This window comes from Sander vitreus, chromosome 5, assembly GCF_031162955.1.
Source record: "Sander vitreus isolate 19-12246 chromosome 5, sanVit1, whole genome shotgun sequence".
Classification (NCBI taxonomy): Eukaryota; Metazoa; Chordata; class Actinopteri; order Perciformes; family Percidae; genus Sander; species Sander vitreus.
The window spans coordinates 34,090,712-34,109,814 of record NC_135859.1 but is presented as its reverse complement, the minus strand read 5'-3'; the positions used below and the strand labels follow the sequence as shown (position 1 = coordinate 34,109,814).

The 19,103-nt window shown below is 40.0% G+C and overlaps 1 protein-coding gene across 1 annotated transcript; it reads right to left on the bottom strand.

Annotated features, from left to right (window-relative positions):
- Positions 1 to 377: 377 nt before the first annotated feature.
- On the bottom strand, positions 378 to 19,097 carry prkg1l (protein kinase cGMP-dependent 1, like). Its single transcript, XM_078251616.1, has 20 exons — positions 18,217 to 19,097; positions 16,971 to 17,163; positions 15,867 to 15,990; positions 15,494 to 15,660; positions 13,286 to 13,399; positions 10,964 to 11,069; positions 8,612 to 8,675; positions 8,215 to 8,292; positions 7,930 to 8,024; positions 7,716 to 7,784; positions 6,878 to 6,955; positions 6,391 to 6,487; positions 6,158 to 6,297; positions 4,561 to 4,650; positions 4,069 to 4,210; positions 2,812 to 2,975; positions 2,594 to 2,716; positions 1,020 to 1,082; positions 858 to 924; positions 378 to 763 (listed from the first exon to the last, which is right to left on the bottom strand). Exons 2-20 carry the CDS (start codon positions 17,158 to 17,160, stop codon positions 680 to 682), a joined length of 2,055 nt encoding a protein of 684 aa, XP_078107742.1. The 5' UTR covers positions 17,161 to 17,163; positions 18,217 to 19,097; the 3' UTR covers positions 378 to 679.
- Between the last annotated feature and the right edge of the window lie 6 nt (positions 19,098 to 19,103).

The window sequence follows — 19,103 nt, the reverse complement described above, 5'->3', positions numbered from 1 at the left end:
AAAAATCTGAGTTTCACTCCATAGTTCGTCCTAATCTAATAATGTCTGTATATCACTGTGGCCATTCTCCTCTGACCTCCTCAACGGATTTACAATTTTATAACAATTTAATTAATTTACTTTATTTTGAAATCACACAACTTCCTGTATTGACCTTTCAACCTTTCTGTGGCTTGACGCTTATACTTCGAGATTGGTTCGACTCTGACGTAACTTCTTAATTACATGCAGGCATTTTTGGGAACCGGACAAATAATGACACGTGTTTAGCAATTCACCCCCCCCAAAAAAAAAACAAAAAAACAAAACAAAAAAAAAAAAAAAAAAAAAAAAAACTTAAACTCAAAATGAGATTGCAAATTCAAGAAAAAAGAAAAGACAGTCTATTTGTTTTATTGAGTTACATTCAACAGCAGTGACATCACTAAACTCTCATATTTATAAATCTATAGAGAAGGGATTGTACATCACAAATAGTCTGAGCTCAACACAGTAGGCAGCATGGTTAATTTATCAAACAATATCTACAGTTACTGTACTGTGGAAAATATTTTTCTGTCTAAAAAATAGAATTAATTCTTGATGGCAATCAGACAGAGGGCCGTGAAATATTTACGAGAACTAAACCTGAAAGTGATAAAGTATTGTCAGACATGTTTTTTTTAATTTTTATTCCCATTCAGAAATCCTCCCAGTTTGTGCACAGATCCACCGAGCCCTCCGTGTAACGATCACATGTTCTGCTCTCCAAAGGCTCCTTCACCTATAAGGACAAAATAAAAAAAGGTAGATATGTTCATTGCAACAACAGTTATCACAAAACAAAAAAAGAATAGGCCAAACTGAACGTGCCTTACTTTGGGAATCACCGGAGGGTTTAATGTGCCTTTACAGAGTCCGTCCCAGTTGAATCCTTCAAACCACCTGAATAAAAACGGAGCATCACAACACATGAAACCATGTTTCCAAGCACAGGCCTCTGGGTTTTTTTTCTCCAGTGTATAAATCTGTCGTCTTACTTGTGCTTCTGAATGGCCTTGGCCCCATTTCTCTGACCGCCCAGTCTCTCCGAGGGATTGCTCCTTGGTGATGGAAAGCAAGGACATAAACTATGAATTGATGATCAGATTCTGTCCTTTCAAAATGTGGTGTTACAGCACAAGTCAGTTCCAACACACCTGGATTGTTTCTTAGGCTACATCTACACTATTACGTTTTTAAGCGGCATTTTGAGACAAAAACCATCTCTGTCCACACAAGAGTTTTAGCTCCAGTAGCAGAACTAATCTCCGTCCGTATCAACACATCTGACAACACATATCACATGACCGTTCACACACACTGGGCATGTGCGTGCCGGTGTAAACAGGAAGCAGATTGTCTGGCGTTACTCTGCAGTTGAAAATCATGGATGCATAAATTAAAAATACGGAAAAAAATTTGGAGAAAGAACAACAACGGGGAAAAGTAAGATCAGGGATTTATTATCTTGGACCGACGACGAGGTGGAACCGTTACTGAAAGGTTCGTCTATATCCACGACGTTCCACTTCTGGGATTGCTCCGTTGCCAGCGTTCACCTATGTCCTTTTCGGCCGGATGTCCATCACCTTCCTCTTTCTTTGTGTTGCCGTTCTAACCTCCGGTGGATTTCTGAGGACTATGGTTAACTGCTCATCAGATCTCTGCAGGGTAAATCCAGACAGCTAGCTAGACTATCTGTCCGAACAACTTCCTTTCCGAGGCTATTTTGCAGAAACACCGTGGCTCCGTCCGGCGCTTAGCACCGCCCATGACGATTGTGATTGGTTTAAAGAAATGCCAATAAACCAGAGCACATTTTTCTCCCATCCCAGAATGCTGTGTGGACTCGCCAGACCTTCCTCCACTGCGCCACGGTGGAGGAAGGTCTGGCAATGCGAGACTAGTTGCAGCCCTAATTTGAATTGTGTATTCAATATGTATCATCTGATATGTTTCATGTAAAGCACTTTGTGCAGCGAGTGGAGAGACCTAAGTACCGGGGAAATGTGAGATCGTCTATTTGACCTAGAGAGTAGGCTTGCGGCAGCATTCTGGATTGACTGAAGACGATCAAAAGCAGACATACTAAGTGAGAAGAATAGTGTGTTACAGTAGTTAATGCGAAATGAGAGGATGGCATGTATATTTCTTAAAGGGAAAAAAAACAAGATCTGGTTAGCTAACAACAAGGATAGATCAAATATTACCTGTAAATAATGCAGGTCGGAGTGGACAAAGGAAAGAGACCCAATACATGGGGTCATCATCATCATGGGATCATGGGGACGATCTTTTTCTGGAGCAACAACCTACATTTTTGTCTTATCAGCAGCGAGTTGCAAGAAATGTTCTGCCAACCAGTTCCTAATGATGTTTAAACACTGAAGTAGATAATATAAAAGCCTTACTGAGTTTTAAATAAAAAATAGAGCAGGATATCATCCGCATATAACTGGTGTACAATAGCATGTGGACAGAGGATGGATTTTGTTTGAAAAAGCACTATCAAATCATTTTCATTAGCTTTCACGTTATGATTCATGGTGTTAGAGGTTAATATTTACAACACCTGCACAGTTTCTTTATAACACTGGAGGCACTTTTGCTGATGGTTTTTGGGAAGTCGATTTGATCGATGCCTCGAATGGTTGCAGTGAGAATCTTTATCGGGTCAGAGTCGCAGAATGGGAGCCTGGAAAGAAAAACATGAGCCCGTCACCATCGCTTTAATCTACAACTGGAGAAATGAGCGTAACAAGAAGAGCTGCTGAAGACTGTAAAACCTACCCACCACTCAGAAGTTCAAACACAAAAACGCCCAGTGACCAGAAGTCTGCAGACACACTGTGGCCTTTGTTCAGGATGATTTCAGGTGCCATGTAGCCCGGTGTACCGCAGAACGTCCATGTTTTCTTACCCACCTCAACCTTCTTCACACATCTGGAACCAATCTACAAAAGGCGGATATGAGTTCACTACCACAGCTGGGAAAACCCCGAATGCTACAATTTCATGTTGAAAATCTGAAAAATATTTTCAACCTGGACGCTATTTTCCCATGCATTTGTGTCTAGGTGACTAAAACAAACAAAAATCTAAAAATCTTTGAAATTGGTGATTACTTAGCTACAGAAGAGAAGAAGTCCGTTCTTGGAGCCGTTCTGACCGCTTTGATTGCAATCTGTATGCGTTGCTTATACATGCACGCTGTCCGCAACGCCCTAACCGCAAGAATCATGAAACCTGTTTTACGATCCGTTTGTAGCTGTTGCGCAACTAGCCTCAACTTCAGCCTGACCGTATCCAAAGGCCGCGTCTATGAAAGCTGCAAGACATTTCATTGGCACAATTTGGAAGTGTGCAATTGAAAATGTTTCAGACAAAACAAAGCAACTCTATCTGTACTCCAAAACAACAAATTACCCAGAACTCCTATTTCCCCACTCGCCTTCCACACTATAAACCTATGATATAAATCTATGGTTGTCCTTTGGAAAGTTACCTTGCAAGATTTCACAATAAGACTTCTCCATCTTTCCATAATGTTGTCAGACACAGAAATAAAAATCTGATCCTAACAGCAGCAAAAACAGAACTTCCGCCGGATGTCCCTCATTTTAGGCCGTCCATCAGCTTCCTCTTTCTTTGTGTTGGCATTTTAAACTCCGGTGGATTTCTGAGGACTATGGTTAACTGCTCCTCAGATCTCTGCAGGGTAAATCCAGACAGCTAGCTAGACTATCTGTCCAATCTGAGTTTTCTGTTGCACGACTAAAACTACTTTTGAACGTACACGTTCCACCAAAACAAGTTCCTTCCAGAGGCTATTTTGCAGAGGCACCGTGGCTCCGTGCCGTGAAGCGCCGTACATGACGATTGTGATTGGTTTAAAGAAATGCCAATAAACCAGAGCATTTTTTTCTGCCATCCCAGAATGCTGTGTGGGCTGCGCTGTGGAGGAAGGTTTGGCAAATGCATTGGAAAATAGGGCCCAGGTTGAAAAATACTGAAATTCCCCTTTAAGTTTGTAAGCAATTGTAGTACCAGTTTGGCATAACCGTGCTGATCCAGGACTACATTTTCAGGCTTGAGGTCTCTATAGACGACCCTTCGACAGTGAAGAAAGGTCAAGGCCTCAACAACGCAAGCTGTGAAGAACCTGGTGCTGCATTCGTCAAAACATCCTCTGAAACAGTATGTAGAAGTGTCGGTTTAAGAACTGGAAGGAGCCAAATTACCAACCTTAATCCAATGGACACAGGAATGTATATAGTGGAACAAATGACGGAAAATCTGCAACTGAAAATGGACACTTTCATGCAAAGATGGACGTATGTCACACAATATCTGGGTGTCTAATAAGATGCGATGGGTTGCTGTAACAAATTAGATTATGAAATTCACAGAAAAGGTCATATGTTTCTATATGGTCATATGTTTATATTTCTATATCGTTATGTATTTATTTTCTCTTAGTCCAATATTTTATCAGTATGATGACAAATATACATCTATCTTTCATCCAAAAAAACTTACTTATCTTTGAGTAGACTGCATAAATCTCCACCAAGACAAGCTTCTGTCAAAATGTACAGACACTCGGCATCTCTAAACGTTTTATGTAGCCTGAAATACAAACCAATACAAAACATGTTAAAGGGTAATTTCTTTTTTTCAACCTGGACCCTATTTTCCTATGTTTTTGTGTCTAAGGGCCCTATGTTGCACCCGGCGCAGCGCGGCGCAAAGCCCGACGTAAAGCCCGATGCCTGGTCTAAAGTCAGTAACGCAGCATTTCATTGTTATTTTTACAGCGCATTATTAAAACACACAGGGACGCGCAGCAGCACACAAACATGCAAAAGATAAAAAATACAAATATTACAATGTGAAATCGTATTATTATATGATCTGATTGCGCGCTTTCACTTCATGCACGAGAAGATCAGTTTCTTCTCTCCTTCCTGCTCAGCAAATCCTCCATCATAACAGCAATGCTCCAAGGTCCAAACGCGCCTGGCTTTTAAAGGGAATGGGAGATGACACTGATTGGTTTATTGCATGTTACACCCAAAACACACCTCTGATTAATTAATCCAAGAAGTACAACCCTTTTATACCACGCGCCCGGTGCACGGACCCGTTTTTCTGCCGTCAAACTAGCAAAAGTGGATTTGGACACGCCCTAAACGCACCTGCACCATGCGCTTCACGCCGTGCGCTTAGATCGTTAAAATAGGGCCCTCCATGTCCGATGGGAACAACAATCTTTGAAACTGGTCAAGTATTAAACAAGACACAAGCTACAATGTAACGTTAATGTTATGGAAACTGCACACCTTTAATTACCGTAAAAGTTCTGTTTTTGCCGCTGACAGGCTCAGATTATTATTATAAGTGTCTGACAACATTATGGAAAGGATCCTTAGAGAGATAGACCTTTTTGTTAAAGAGTAAGATCCTTTTTCTTTAACATGAAACATCCTCAAAATTGCTATCACCAAACTCACCAGACTCCATCTAAATAAACAGTAAGTTTAGCATCGTAAAACACACTTTTTTCAAAGTCGACAGAAACAAATTAAAACTATCAAAAGCCGTCTTGGTTCGTCTTTCCACTGGTCCAACTATCACCACTCTGGTTTGGTTGAAATAAACCTTAAATTCACCCTGTTACATGTGGACATATCCTGGCTCTATACACGCTAAAAGTACTGATTATTTCCATGGAGTCCTGTGGGTTTGGCGACGGCCATTTTGGAGCAGTTTCTGGTTAACTTACTCTTTAACAAAAAGGTCTATCTCTGTAGAAATTCTTTCCATAATGTTGTCAGACACTTAGAATAATAATCTGAGCCTGTCAGTGGTAAAAACAGCATTTTTAGTGGACGCAAACTGACAGTGAACATTTGTCCTGTAGGGTTACATTGCAGCCCTGTTCGCGGCTGACCATTACAGCGTCCTTGCTCAATACTGGACCAATTTCAAAGATTTTTGTTCATATTAGTCACCTAGACACCAATGCATGGGAAAATAGGGTCCAGGTTGAAAAAAAAAACTGAAATCACTCTTTAAATATCATGAACATATTATGTAATCAAAATAATCCATATTTAGATAACTGTTTAAAAACCTGGCTATGAATGGACAATAAGCCCCCATTAGGATGCGCCCCTCTCTCAGGATGTGCTCTCGTTGACCGTTGTTGAGGATCAGTTTCTTCTTAAGGACCCTCATGGCGTAAATACACTTGTTGTTGCTTTTCAGTTGCACCTGACAGAGGCAGAAATGAATCGATTAAATTATAGAAACATGGAATCTGGAGGAGACCGATTGTGTGTGAGCTGCTATAAGATCAACCCTCACCAGGTCTACGTGACCAAACTCCCCAACTGCTAGAGTGCCGATAATCTGGAAATCACTTAAGGTGGAAGACGAGAAGAGATCGAGATCCTTGTCTGACCTGTTCACCATCAAAACACGGGTGAGCTTATTGAGTTTTCTAACAGTGAAAGGTATTAGGGCTGCCCCCTTTAAGTCGATTAGACGACAAATTGTCCTTTTGGTCTTAGTCGACTTAGATTTCTTTTGTCTATTAGTCATTTTTTTCAATGCATATTCTAGCTGAATGACTTATTTCCAAGAAACTTATGAGCACATCTCTGGTAAACAAGATACAAAGTGGTACTTTTGTGTGATTCTTTGTGGAGTTTTACAGATCTGTCGATTAAATCAACATAATTGATTTTTTGACAATATCATTTGGGTGTTAATCGACTAAGAATTTCTTAAGTTGAGGACAGCCCTACAAATAACATGTTATTGTAGAAAAGACTGTTGTAACGCTCCTCACTCGATTTTGGATTCATGGCTTTGCAGCATGTCATGACTGCAGTCAAATACCAACCCATCGATGATGTCTTTGAAGGTCCTGAAACACAGAAGCACATGATTAGTCTCCAAAATCTCTGGATAAGTACATCAATTTATGACCAGCTTAAGAGTAGAGTCTAACAAGTAGTCAGGATCACTTCCAGGACAATTGCCTGACAATAATTGCTTCCGCTCTCTGTGCGTTGCCATTCTCAAACTGTTTGTTTCGGGAAACAACAAATTTTGAGCTAGCAAGCTACACGCTGAAAATTGAAAGGTTTTGAAGAATATTTGGATCGTGCAACAAGGCAGACCTGCTTGGGTCTTTCAGAGAATGATTGTGAAGATTTACAAAGAATATATTTACGGCATTTCCTCTCTAACTGGGACGTTTTGGGACCGATTGGTGGGATTGCTGTGGACGAAGTACACACGGAGATACACTGGTAAGAGCTAATGAGGTTTAACCATGTATCAGCTAATTTAAATAGCTCACCTTACTGTATTGTGTCAACAGTTAACTTCATTTAATATTATGGGGGGTTTTCTTTTGCGGGGTGTAAATGTTCCACCAAAACAAGTTCCTTCCTGAGACTATTCTGCAGAGCCGCCGTCGCTGTGTCCGGAGCTTAACCCCGCCCAAGACGAGTGTGATTGGTTTAAAGAAATGCAAACAACCTAGAGTGTTTTTTCTCCTATCCCAGAAGGCATCTGTGGTGCAGCCATACCTTACTCCACAGCGCTGTGGTGATAGATCTGACAATGTTGCAACTGAATCAGTTACTATTTTTCTGTGTAGTGACAAAATATCCACTTACTCCCTGTCTATGACCAAGCATGTAACTTCCCCTGCAGCAGCAACGACATTCAGAGTCCGAACATCCTCTCTAAAGACAGAGTAAAGAAGAAAATCATAATGTTATAAATGCAAAAATTCATTGATATTATAGTGGCATGGATGCCAGTTCTAACCACAATCGGCTTCTTTACTCTTACACAATTTCCTCTGAAAGTTAATCATTTCCTGCTTACCCCCACAGAGCTTTCTCTCCAAACCACTGTCTCTCAGAGAGCTTAGAAAGGACAATCTGCTCTTCATGGCCTGGCTTCTTTTCTGTCACTTTCACCTGTCAGGCACAAAAGAGAGAGGTATTGAAAAAACAAGGCAATGTAGAAAAAGCTTTGAAGTCAACCATCCCCATCATAAAGCAATTTCTGACTCTGCCGGTGACATTTTTTCCTCTACAATGTAGATCTTTTTTTCCCCCTGAAAGCCTCATTTCGTCTGTGCAGCAGGCAGAGAGCATCAATCTTTACCTGGCCTTTGCTAATGATATAAAAGGTGTCTCCTGTGGCTCCTTGTCGAATGATGTAGTCACCTTCACTGTAGTGTGTCTGTAGAACATCAGTGACAGATGAAGAGAGAAAAAAGTGTAGAAAATCTTTTAAAAAGAGCACGAAAAGACAGCGAGCAAAAAAAGCCTCAACTCTCCTACAGATATAAAGATGAGGGTTGGTAACAATGAAGGATTTATTCTGACTCTACCCCAGTACCTGCTTGCAAAGCAAATAGAAAATACAGAGTGGCCGCCTGTAAAACAATCATGTTTACACGCGTCTGTGTGAATACATAATCTATCTGCTGGATTCCATTTGAAGAATAAGTGATGGTTACACGATGCCGTGCTTTAGATTTTAAGTACTTAATCTGTACCTCCTCCATGAGATCAGACATTTTCATGATGATATCCTCTGGCAAAGGCTGGAGGAAGTGAACACTGCAGACACACAGAAACATGACATAATATTATTAATAATAACTATATTTTTATAGTATCTTACATACAATTACAGTTTTTCTTGATTGCTTTGATGCAGCAGTCAAGTCAAACTCCACATTTTTCAAAACAGTTAACACACATGCCGAAATAGTGGCACTCATGGTCAACATGACACATTTTGTTTGCAAAAGGCTCTAACTGTGCCAAAACATTTAAAAATATGCAACAAAAGAACATTTTGCCTTCAAACAACACAACTTGCAAAGTTCTTCCAATCAACCATTACACAGTGGACACCAAAATACTAAATACAGCTCTCAGTATGAATCAGTGCACCATTGCTTGTCACTGTAGTCTTTTATTTTATTACTGGACGTAGCTTTCATGCCAGAGACATTTGTTGTCAAATTTGCCTTCTTGCAAAGAATGGGATCCAGAATCAGAAATGCTTTGATGCACATTTTATTGATTCCATTGATTCTTATTTCAAACTGTGGCTGAAAACTGAAATACTGTAAATATTACACAAAATACATGTAAATAAAAATAAAATCTCTTACAGTAAAGTATAAACATCTATTACTGTAGAGTATAAGAAATAGCCACTATTGATACTCTGTCTTGATGATGGGGCCACATGGCCATGATTGATAACGTGATCAATAACAGTTGCCTGAATTTCATCAGAAACCTGAGCCCTTCCAACTATACCTCCACCTCGTACTCCTCTTCCTCAGACCCCTCTACCTCTTCCTCTCACTCTCTTCTGCCTTAGACCTCTTCCATCCATGTTGGCAGAGAACAACACAGACGCTGCACCTTTAAGGCCTGCAGACTGATTGCTAATTAAAGATTTGTGTGAAGGAGCGTCAAACAGGAGCTTCAGTGATTTCATACTGATGGAAGTAGTTTCTAATAGTTAGGAACAGATGGTTTCTGTTTGGTTACCATAGCTAAAACAATGGAGTTTGGACTGCTTGAATGACATCCGTGTTAACTGTTCTGCTAAATGGTGGGAAATGTGACAGTCCAATGAGAAAGGGTTAACACATTTGCAAGAGGTGTCTGCTCTGCTGAGACAGTGATGATGAAAACCGAGTGGATCCCAGTTTCTTTAAGCAGGTCAAAGCAATCAAGAAAAACTGTAAATGCAGCGCCAAGTGCTTTACAGCATTGCATTAAAAACAAAACATAATAGAGAAAAGATAACATACATAAGATAATAATAGATCAAAACACAATACAAATAAAAAACACAGAGCTAAAAGTAGTAAAAGTGGCAATAGAAAAAACTACATCTAATATATAAATCCAGGACCCTGGTGTGTGTGTGTATGTGTGTGTGTGTGTGTGTGTGTGTGTGTGTGTGTGTGTGTGTGTGTGTGTGTATATATGTGTATATGTGTATGTATGTGTATGTATGTGTGTATGTATGTGGGTGTGTGTGAGTGTGAGTGTGGGTGTGTGTGAGTGTGTATATATGTGTATATGTGTATGTATGTGTGTATGTATGTGTATGTGAGTGTGAGTGTGAGCGTGGGCGTGTGTGAGTGTGTGTGTGAGTGTGGGTGTGTGTGAGTGTGAGTGTGGGTGTGAGTGAGTGTGAGTGTGAGTGTGAGTGTGTGTGAGTGTGAGTGAGTGTGAGTGTGGGTGTGAGTGAGTGTGTGAGTGTGAGTGTGAGTGAGTGTGAGTGAGTGTGAGTGTGAGTGTGAGTGAGTGTGAGTGAGTGAGTGTGAGTGTGAGTGTTTTGGTGGAACATGTGAATGTTCAAAGGTTGTTTTAGTCGTGCAACAGAAAACTCAGATTGGACAGATAGTCTAGCTAGCTGTCTGGATTTACCCTGCAGAGATCTGAGGAGCAGTTAACCATAGTCCTCAGAAATCCACCGGAGTTTAGAACGCCAATACAAAGAAAGAGGAAGGTAACGGACATCCGTCCGAAATGAGGGACATCTGGGCGGAATTTACGGCGGCACCGGAGCAATCCTGAAAATGTAACATCGTGGATATAGACTACTAGTTAACTAAATGCCAGCCTGAATAACTTCAGTGGATTTTTAAAAGTGTCATCACAGTTTGCATTTCTAATGTAGCTGGGCAGGGTGTTCCACATATGTTCCGTCATTTGGATGTTGATATTTCGGTCAGTGTTAAAAGGCCTAAATGCAGCATTGTGACTGACAGACAACATGACCCTGGTGATATTGTGTTGAAGGTATTGGAATACAAAGCAGCTTCCCGGGGGCCTGCTCCATGTCAAATGAAGTGTATCGGCCCAGTGTTCACCTGCTGAGCAACTCCATTGAATGAGAAAGGCTGTTGAGACTGCTCTGCATAAGTATGGTCTGGTAGCTTTTTCCGTCAAGAACCCACAGCTTGCTGTCCGTTCGCGCTGCGGATGAAAAGACAAAAGACGGAGGAAGTGATGAAGGTTGTTGTGACGGTGACACTGGAGCTCAGGTGGAAACGCAACCAAGAAGCAAGTATTGAAACGGCTCTCAAAGACACGGATGGATGTGGATTGAATGCAGGATCAGCTACAGACTAAAGAGCGGGCCAGGACTCTAATAGAAATGCTCATCATTTAGATTCAAAAGAAATGTAAGTGCTTGTTTTCTTAGGGACTTTTAATATAAACCTAATCTGATTTCTTTTACTTTTATTACTCTTTCTTTATAATAGAGCTTCAAAGACGGTGTTGTAAATTAATCATGACCCATATTGATTCACTAAAGCTTCCTGCAAACAGAAGTAGACATCCTCTAGGCCGTGTAATTATATCCACCATCTGATATAATGTTGCAGCCCTGATATCTCAATTTCCCCTCATTTGGATATACCCCATCGGTTTTCATTTTATCACCATATGAGACGCAATTCAGTGCCATCGCTTTACTTTGGATCTGAACGTTGTGTTTTTCTTATAATAAGAAAAACATTGCTCTCAAAAGGAGGATTTTCTGACATTTTTCTGCAGTATATAATTTGACACAGTGAACTTCCGTGATCTGATGATGAAGCCCTGCACCTTCATCACTGTCACAATGAAAGCGACCACATGAGCAAAAATCTCTATTGATGGTCGCAGGTAGAAAGTAATTCCAGATCAGGAAGGAGATACGGTAAATACGGTGGGGCCTGAACAGACGTGAGGAAAGGGCTGACAGAAATAGACAGAAAATAGGACAACAGACATGAGCTGAGCATTGTTACCGAAAATTGGAATTGGCCGCAAAAGATAAAGAAAGCAGTACAAAAAGATGGAGGAAGGAATAGGATGCTTAGGGACCCAGCAAGGCATTGCATTTAAACTGATCCTAGCCGTTTCTACAGCCTATTTATCTGTGAAACCAGGTCAGATGCTCGTGGCGACGGCTGAGAAGAAGGTTTCCCCACGGGACTCTGTAATCAGAATGACAGAATGACAGCACACTTTCTATTTTATAAAGAATATCACACATTCTTGCACCAGAAATGAATACATAATAACTTATGATCCAACCAGGAGAAGAGTGAATTGAGTGCAAACTGTTTCTGAAAATTGTTATTTGAAACTGAAAAATTGCGTGTTGGATTGCAGGGAAGAGATGTGGCAGACAGACGGCTGGCTTATTCAGTAAAGCAGAAAATGTTTCTCTGGGAAAATCCTTTGAAGCTTTGGTGTTGTCTAAGATCTCAAAAGGTCTTTGATTTTAAATTGAACAGACGTCTGTCTGGCGGATATCTGCATGCTTGTGATATTCTCTCAATTCTCTAAAATAATAATTATTTATATCCCCACCAAATCAAAATGAATTAAAGCAACAGATCTCCAGCGATATCTACATGCAAATAGTAAACCGACACAATGCTTTGATACCTGAGACTAGAGCTGCAAAGATGAATCGATTTGTTGTCACCTATTATTTATTATTATTATTTTAATCTAAAATAAAAAAATTTTGATAAGCGATTAATCGGTTTGAGTCTTTTTTATGGATAACAGGTCTAAATTCTTTGATTCCAGCTTCTTAAATGTGAATATTGTTCTAGTGTCTTCTCTCCTCTGTGACAGTAAACTGAATATCTTTGACTTGGGGACAAAACGAGACATTTGAGGACATCATCTTGGACTTTGGGAAACACTGATCCGCATTTTTCACCATTTTCTGACACTTTAGAGAACAAACAACGAATCCATTAATCGTGAGGATAATCGTTAGTTGCAGCTAGGGGTGTAATCATCGCATCGATGCATCGTGATGAGGACCTGGGCGATTCTGCATCCATGCAGTGACAGACCATAAACAATTATAGCCGACTGACGTTACTTGTTGATTTTCCGGTCGTTGCATTTTTTTTGTTTCTGCCTTTTGTCTGCTGTGTTCAGACTCCGCTACATTCAGGAAGTGTCTTTTTTTAAGAGCAGATACAATAAAAAGGGGAGTTCATATATATCCGACTGCTTGAATTTGTCGATGAAAACCGTGTGTAGCAATTATATAATAATATTGAGGAGGCGACGCACTATGATGCATCGGGATATCGAATCGATTGAAATCGTTGACAGGACAATCGGAATCGAAACGTGACACCAGTGAAGATTCACACCCCTAGTTGCAGCCCTACCTGAGACAGAGTAGGTGTGGGAGCAGTTGTAGAGGAGAGCGAGCTCCCCGAACATGTCTTCTGGCTCAATTGTGAGAAGCCTCCGTCCGTCTTTTGTCACCTCCAGCTGCCCTTCTGTTAATAAACACGCAGTCAGTGAAGGAATCTAGCGCGCACATAATACGCAGAGCTGTTATCTGCATGTGTTTTTGTGTCAGGAAGTGTAGAGAGACTGTCAAGAACCATCAGCTGTCTGACACAGACTGAACAAACAACAGATATGCAATCATCCTTGAGCAAATCAAGGCCAGAAAAATAGGGAGCATCTCCTCTCCACATTACAAATGCAGCCAAGATTCCTGAGGACAATCAGGCACTAATGAACTCTCTGCAACTACCACAAAGCAGAACCTCTTTTGTCTTTTGTATCGAGTTGACCATCAAAGTGGGTCACTTGTTATTCCTAATGCCTCGTCTTTTCTTGCTCAAACATGCAATTCCCACATCGCTGTGTTTGAGTGCAGGGTCAAATAACTATGTAATGGTACAGAAGCGTATTGCTGCCTGCCCGATAATGAAAATTAAATCAGTATCCTGTTATTAAGTAAAAGTTTGATTGTAACAAGATGTTTTTCGTGTTATAGCAAGATATTTTCACCCTATAATAAGATATGTTCATGTTTTAACAAGATAAGGTCACATTATAAAAATATATTTTCACATTATAAAAAGGTATTTTTACGTTATAACAAGATATGTTCACGTTTGAACAGATATGTTCACATTATAACAAGATATGCTCACGTTATAACAAGATATGTTCACATTTGAACAAATATGTTCACGTACTTTGTCAAGAAGACATTCCCCCACTTTTCCAAACCGCCCCCCCCCGAAACCCTGACTGATTCCCTCCTGGCGACAGACCCAAACCGAAAGAAATGTGTTTCTGTATTGTACGATTCATTATGCTCGACCTCGGCGAGCCCTCGCACTGTGACAAAAGCTGCATGGGAGAGCGATCTGAACGTGACTATTACGGACCAACAATGGGACCTTGCTGTGGCTATGGTTCACTCTTCCTCCATATGTGCTCGTCATGGCCTAATCCAATACAAGGTCCTACTATACAAACACAACATTGTCCAAAATATACTCCACCGTCCGGGATGCCTGTAACAGGTGTAACCAGTCTCCTGCCAACCATACTCATATGTTCTGGTCTTGCCCTAAATTAACTACTTTTTGGATGAGCATTTTTGACACCATGAGCAGAGCTTATGATCACACTATCCCTCCTAACCCTTACTCAGCCTTTTTCGGCATTTCCTCTGATGCTGACCTCCCTGTTGCATTGAGATGGGCCCTGGCGTTTACATCTCTGCTAGCTGCTAGCTCAGAGACTGATCTTGTTCAACTGGAGGCTCTCTGTGTGTCCCCGTTTGAACTGGGTTGGTGTGTGGGTGGGTAGGGGAATTAAATGGAAGTGACACTGTTTTCACTATGCTTTGTTCACCACGGAGTGTGCTGTATGTCACGTACTATGACAATTAAAAATTGAAATAAAAAGAATTGAAAAAAAAAGAAGATATGTTCACGTTTTAACAAGATATGTTCACATTATAAAAAGGTATTTTCACGTTTGTACAACGTATGACGTTATAACAAGAAAAATGTCTCATTACAATATTGATCACGTTATTATGTGAAAAGTTTCACGTTATAGCAATAAATTATCCCAAGCATGAAGTAGAACTTTATCAAATACATATGAGCCATATTTCGCAATGTATCCGCCCCCACATTGTGTCTTCAATCAAACAGGATTTTAACAAGATAAATGATCACGTAATAACATGATAATTTATCGTTATAACTTGATAAATGGTATATTGAAATAACAATAAAATTGTGTTGTTTAACTTGAGTTGTATGTTGTAATAACGTGAAAATATCTTTTTAAAACGTGAAAATATCTTGTTATGGCAATAAACTTTTCACCTAATAATAAATAATGATACTGAAACTAATACGTTTTTCTTTTTCAGGCGTGGCAGCAATATGCTTCCGTATAATTGGAATGTGAGCCAGATATAAAAAAAATAAATTAATATAAACAGATAAGATAACACCAACCATTTCATCCTGGTGTTCTGAAGCACCTGTCATCTAGAGGAAATGTCTTCAAGCATAATTCATGTTTGCAATTGTAAGAAGGCAACGATTTACCTTCCAAAACATAAGCCTGAGCCCCATTGGCCCCCTCCTGGATGACATAACAGCCTTGATTGATGGTGGTGGGATACATACAGCCAATGACGGCTCTGATTTCACCCTTGTCAAGGTTCTTCAACAAGTCATTCTTCAAAAAAGCTGCCTCAATCAACCTCTGGGACCTGAGGGCACAAAGGAAGGTAGAGGAGACTGATGTAACATTTAAGGGCAAGTTATAATACATGCGTTGAATGCATGCATTGTTTGAAAATGATTTGAAATATTGAATGGTATCTGAATCATGCAGAAAGTCGTCGGAGAGCCTAGCCTCGAATATTTGAGAGACACATTCAGTTATAGAGCTGCTGAGAGAACACTGTGTGCTTACTCCTGGCTTTTGTCACAGCTTCTGTGTGAAACCATGGCGAGAGTCACCGGGTCCAGAGTGAAGGGCTCAGAAATCACTGTTTTCCTGTTGGATCTGTGTGAGTCCTCACTTTGAACCAAGCATGCTACAGGGAAAAACACACACACAATAAGTCAGGTTTAAGGCTACAGTTGATGCTTTAAAATATGACATTTAAACTGTAAGCGGGGCCGGTTCTGCCCAATTTGGTGTTTAGGATTAGGGCTGGGCAATATATCCATATTATATCGACATATGAGGCTAGATATCATCTTAAATAGTGGATATTGTAATATTGTGATATTGTGAAGTCTTTTCCTGGTTTTAAAGGCTACATTAAAGTAAAGTCACGTCATTTTTTGAACTTACCAAACTTACTAGATGTTTTATTATTTGCCTTTACCCACTTTTTTTAATCAATTATTTCTCAAAACTCTCATTGCGTTAATATTTAAAGAAAGCACCGATTGTCAACCCTTCAATTTCTCGATTACTCTGTTTTTGATCACGAGGAGCCAAAATCATAACCGCGATTACAATTTGGATTATTTGCCCAGCCTTACATAGTAGCCAATTATCAGCCCTGGCCGGTTATCGGTTATATTTGGCAATTTGCAGATTATCTGTATCAGTGTTTTATTTGAACGATAACCAATAAAGTGAATTCATTAAAAAGTGAGCTACTTTGACTCCTGACGCTACGGCTCTGTTAGCAGTCTGCAACACCTGCAAACACACTGTTAGCACGTTCAAACTTCAAGAAGCTATTTCTGTTCATTTTTTTGACGGTGTATTAAGTTTCAAGTTTCAGTTTTATTAAATAATTCCTTAAATCATTTAAACAAACTTTTGTGTTGGAGTTTGAAATAAATGTTTCATTTTGACTGAAAGATTTTCATTTTTACTGTACAGTAAATGTATATTGGTTCCAAATATCACTTTCATGAACTACTAATAATCAATATTGGTATCGCCCTTGAAAAAACAGTATTGGTCGACCCCTACTACATAGCATTCACCTATACTGCCTATACTGCCTATAGATACCAGGGGCCAGCTGGCCCTGTTCATGAGCACGTTCTGTACCTGCACTGGCTGCAGAGGATCCTGGGAGGGAGACGGTGGCTCTGTAGCGATCCAGTTCCTCCTGCAGTCTCCGAATGAGTTCATCCTTTGTATCCAACTCTAACTCTAATTCATCTATTAGTGTGTCCCTCTGGCGAAGCTCCTCAATCTTTAGTTGCAGGGCAAACTGGAGGTCCCGAAGGGTACCCATTACCTGCAAACACCAGGTCAAATATAGCTCTTTCTAAACACAAATATACACATTTATAGACTAAATGTACAATTTCTGTCTGATTTTGAGTTGCAATGAGGCCGCCTTTGCAGCTACAATCTCAGTTAACTTAAAGCTTGACAGCCATCTGCATCTCTTCCATCACTTATAACAATATTATTAATATTAATAATATAAACAAGGAAGCAATAAGGTACAATGGCTTCTACTTGGACTTGAACACAGTTCAAAGCGAGAGAGAAAGACAGACAGACTGTATGCTTCTTAAACATATCCCCATAAATGCTTAAAATAGACAGACAGAAATACAAGCAGCCAGGCAGATAAATACAATAGATAGATAGATAGATAGATAGATAGATAGATAGATAGATAGATAGATAGATAGATAGATAGATAGATAGATAGATAGATGGATGGATGGATGGATGGATGGATGTTTGATGGCAATCTTTTTCAACAGGCTGAATAGGAAGAAAAAAATGAGTCACAGTTTCCCCTGCAATCAAAACTATACATCTATCTTTGCTTTATAGCTTACAGTAGGCTACTTCTTCTACTTCATTTGGTTTCCAGGAGTCACATACATACATGTAGGCTACAAATGCATTATAGAGACAATGTGTTTATTTTATAGGTCTGTATTTTACCTTTTTTTTCCCATTAATGTTTCACACTCACACAAACAGAAAACAAAAAACTGTATGAATTCAAGGACACTTTACAGAAATACGATGAAAAGAAATGAAAAGGCAAGAAAGTAGCGGTGCCATTGCAATTAAAACACCTCCGATTGAGAGAAGGTAATTATCTGTTAAGTCACACACACTTCGTCCCTGCAAAGAGAAAAGATCGGAGCCATTCGCACTGATAATAGCTTTTGAAAAACATGAATGAGTTGCTAGAATGTGAAAACAACGTTTCTAATAGACAGTTTGTAAAAACACACACAAAAAAATAATATATATATATATACAGTATATATAATGCCGTACTGTTTTTCACATCACACACACACACGCACAGATCACGTACCACCTGCAGCCTGTCTGACGCTGTGGAAGTCTTTCTCACGCTTGTCCTGAATATGTTTGTCACCCGACAGGTGTTGATCTCCTCTATACCCGCTCAAGTAAAAGATGCTCCTCTCCTGCTCGGGGCTGCACAGGGCTGGGCACAGACACCGGCACAGACAGCAGCCAATCACATGACCAAGACAGTGGAGAGACCATCCGGGAAGATGTAATGAGAAATGCATGGACTGGATCCCAATTGGGTCAGACGGTCTTTGGGGTGTTTCCGAGCCCAGGGGATAGGTAGGTCTCCGGCAAACTGAGCGGGGAGCATCAGTCATTTTATCCCCCAGACATTTCGCTCATGTGGAAGAGTGTAAAAGCTGGCTGTGTGCACTGAGAAGAGGTTTTTTTTACTCTCCCTCCATTGTAGCTATAGAGATAGATATATAAGCTTAGATATATAGCTACCATGATGCTAAAATTGTGTTAGGGCAACAATGATTGTGTTTCACTCCTAGTCACAATTGCTGACTGTTTAATAGTTAATAAATGTGTAATAGGTAGTAAATATTTTTGGGAGGAAATTAAGACACTGGCCCATAGCTTTGTACAACAAGACCGACGCAAAGACTGACAGCCTATATTTAAAAAACTGGTGACAATGTAAGATGAATAATATTAATAATTAGTAGGCTAATAACTAGAGAGTAATTATGTTTTTAAAGGTTGCTTTTTGTCACTTTAAGATCCCTAAGTCCAGCGAGGGCCTTCGTTTTCCTTCATCATCCTTTTTCCCTTTAATATTCAATTATGGTCTAATTATCTTAAACAGAAGAAAGAATAATAATAATTTGCCATTTTCTTTCAGCCATACAACACTCCAGCCAGTAGGTGGCAGTAGTGTCA

Coding starts and splice junctions, on each gene's coding strand:
- prkg1l (XM_078251616.1), bottom strand. CDS start 17,160: ATGGGTACCCTTCGGGACCTCCAGTTTGCCCTGCAACTAAAGATTGAG. Junction 8,676..10,963: donor TCAATGGAGTTGCTCAGCAG/GTGAACACTGGG, acceptor GTGTGTCTGCAG/TGTTCACTTCCTCCAGCCTT. Junction 4,211..4,560: donor TGCAGTCTACTCAAAGATAA/GTAAGTTTTTTT, acceptor ATACTGTTTCAG/AGGATGTTTTGACGAATGCA.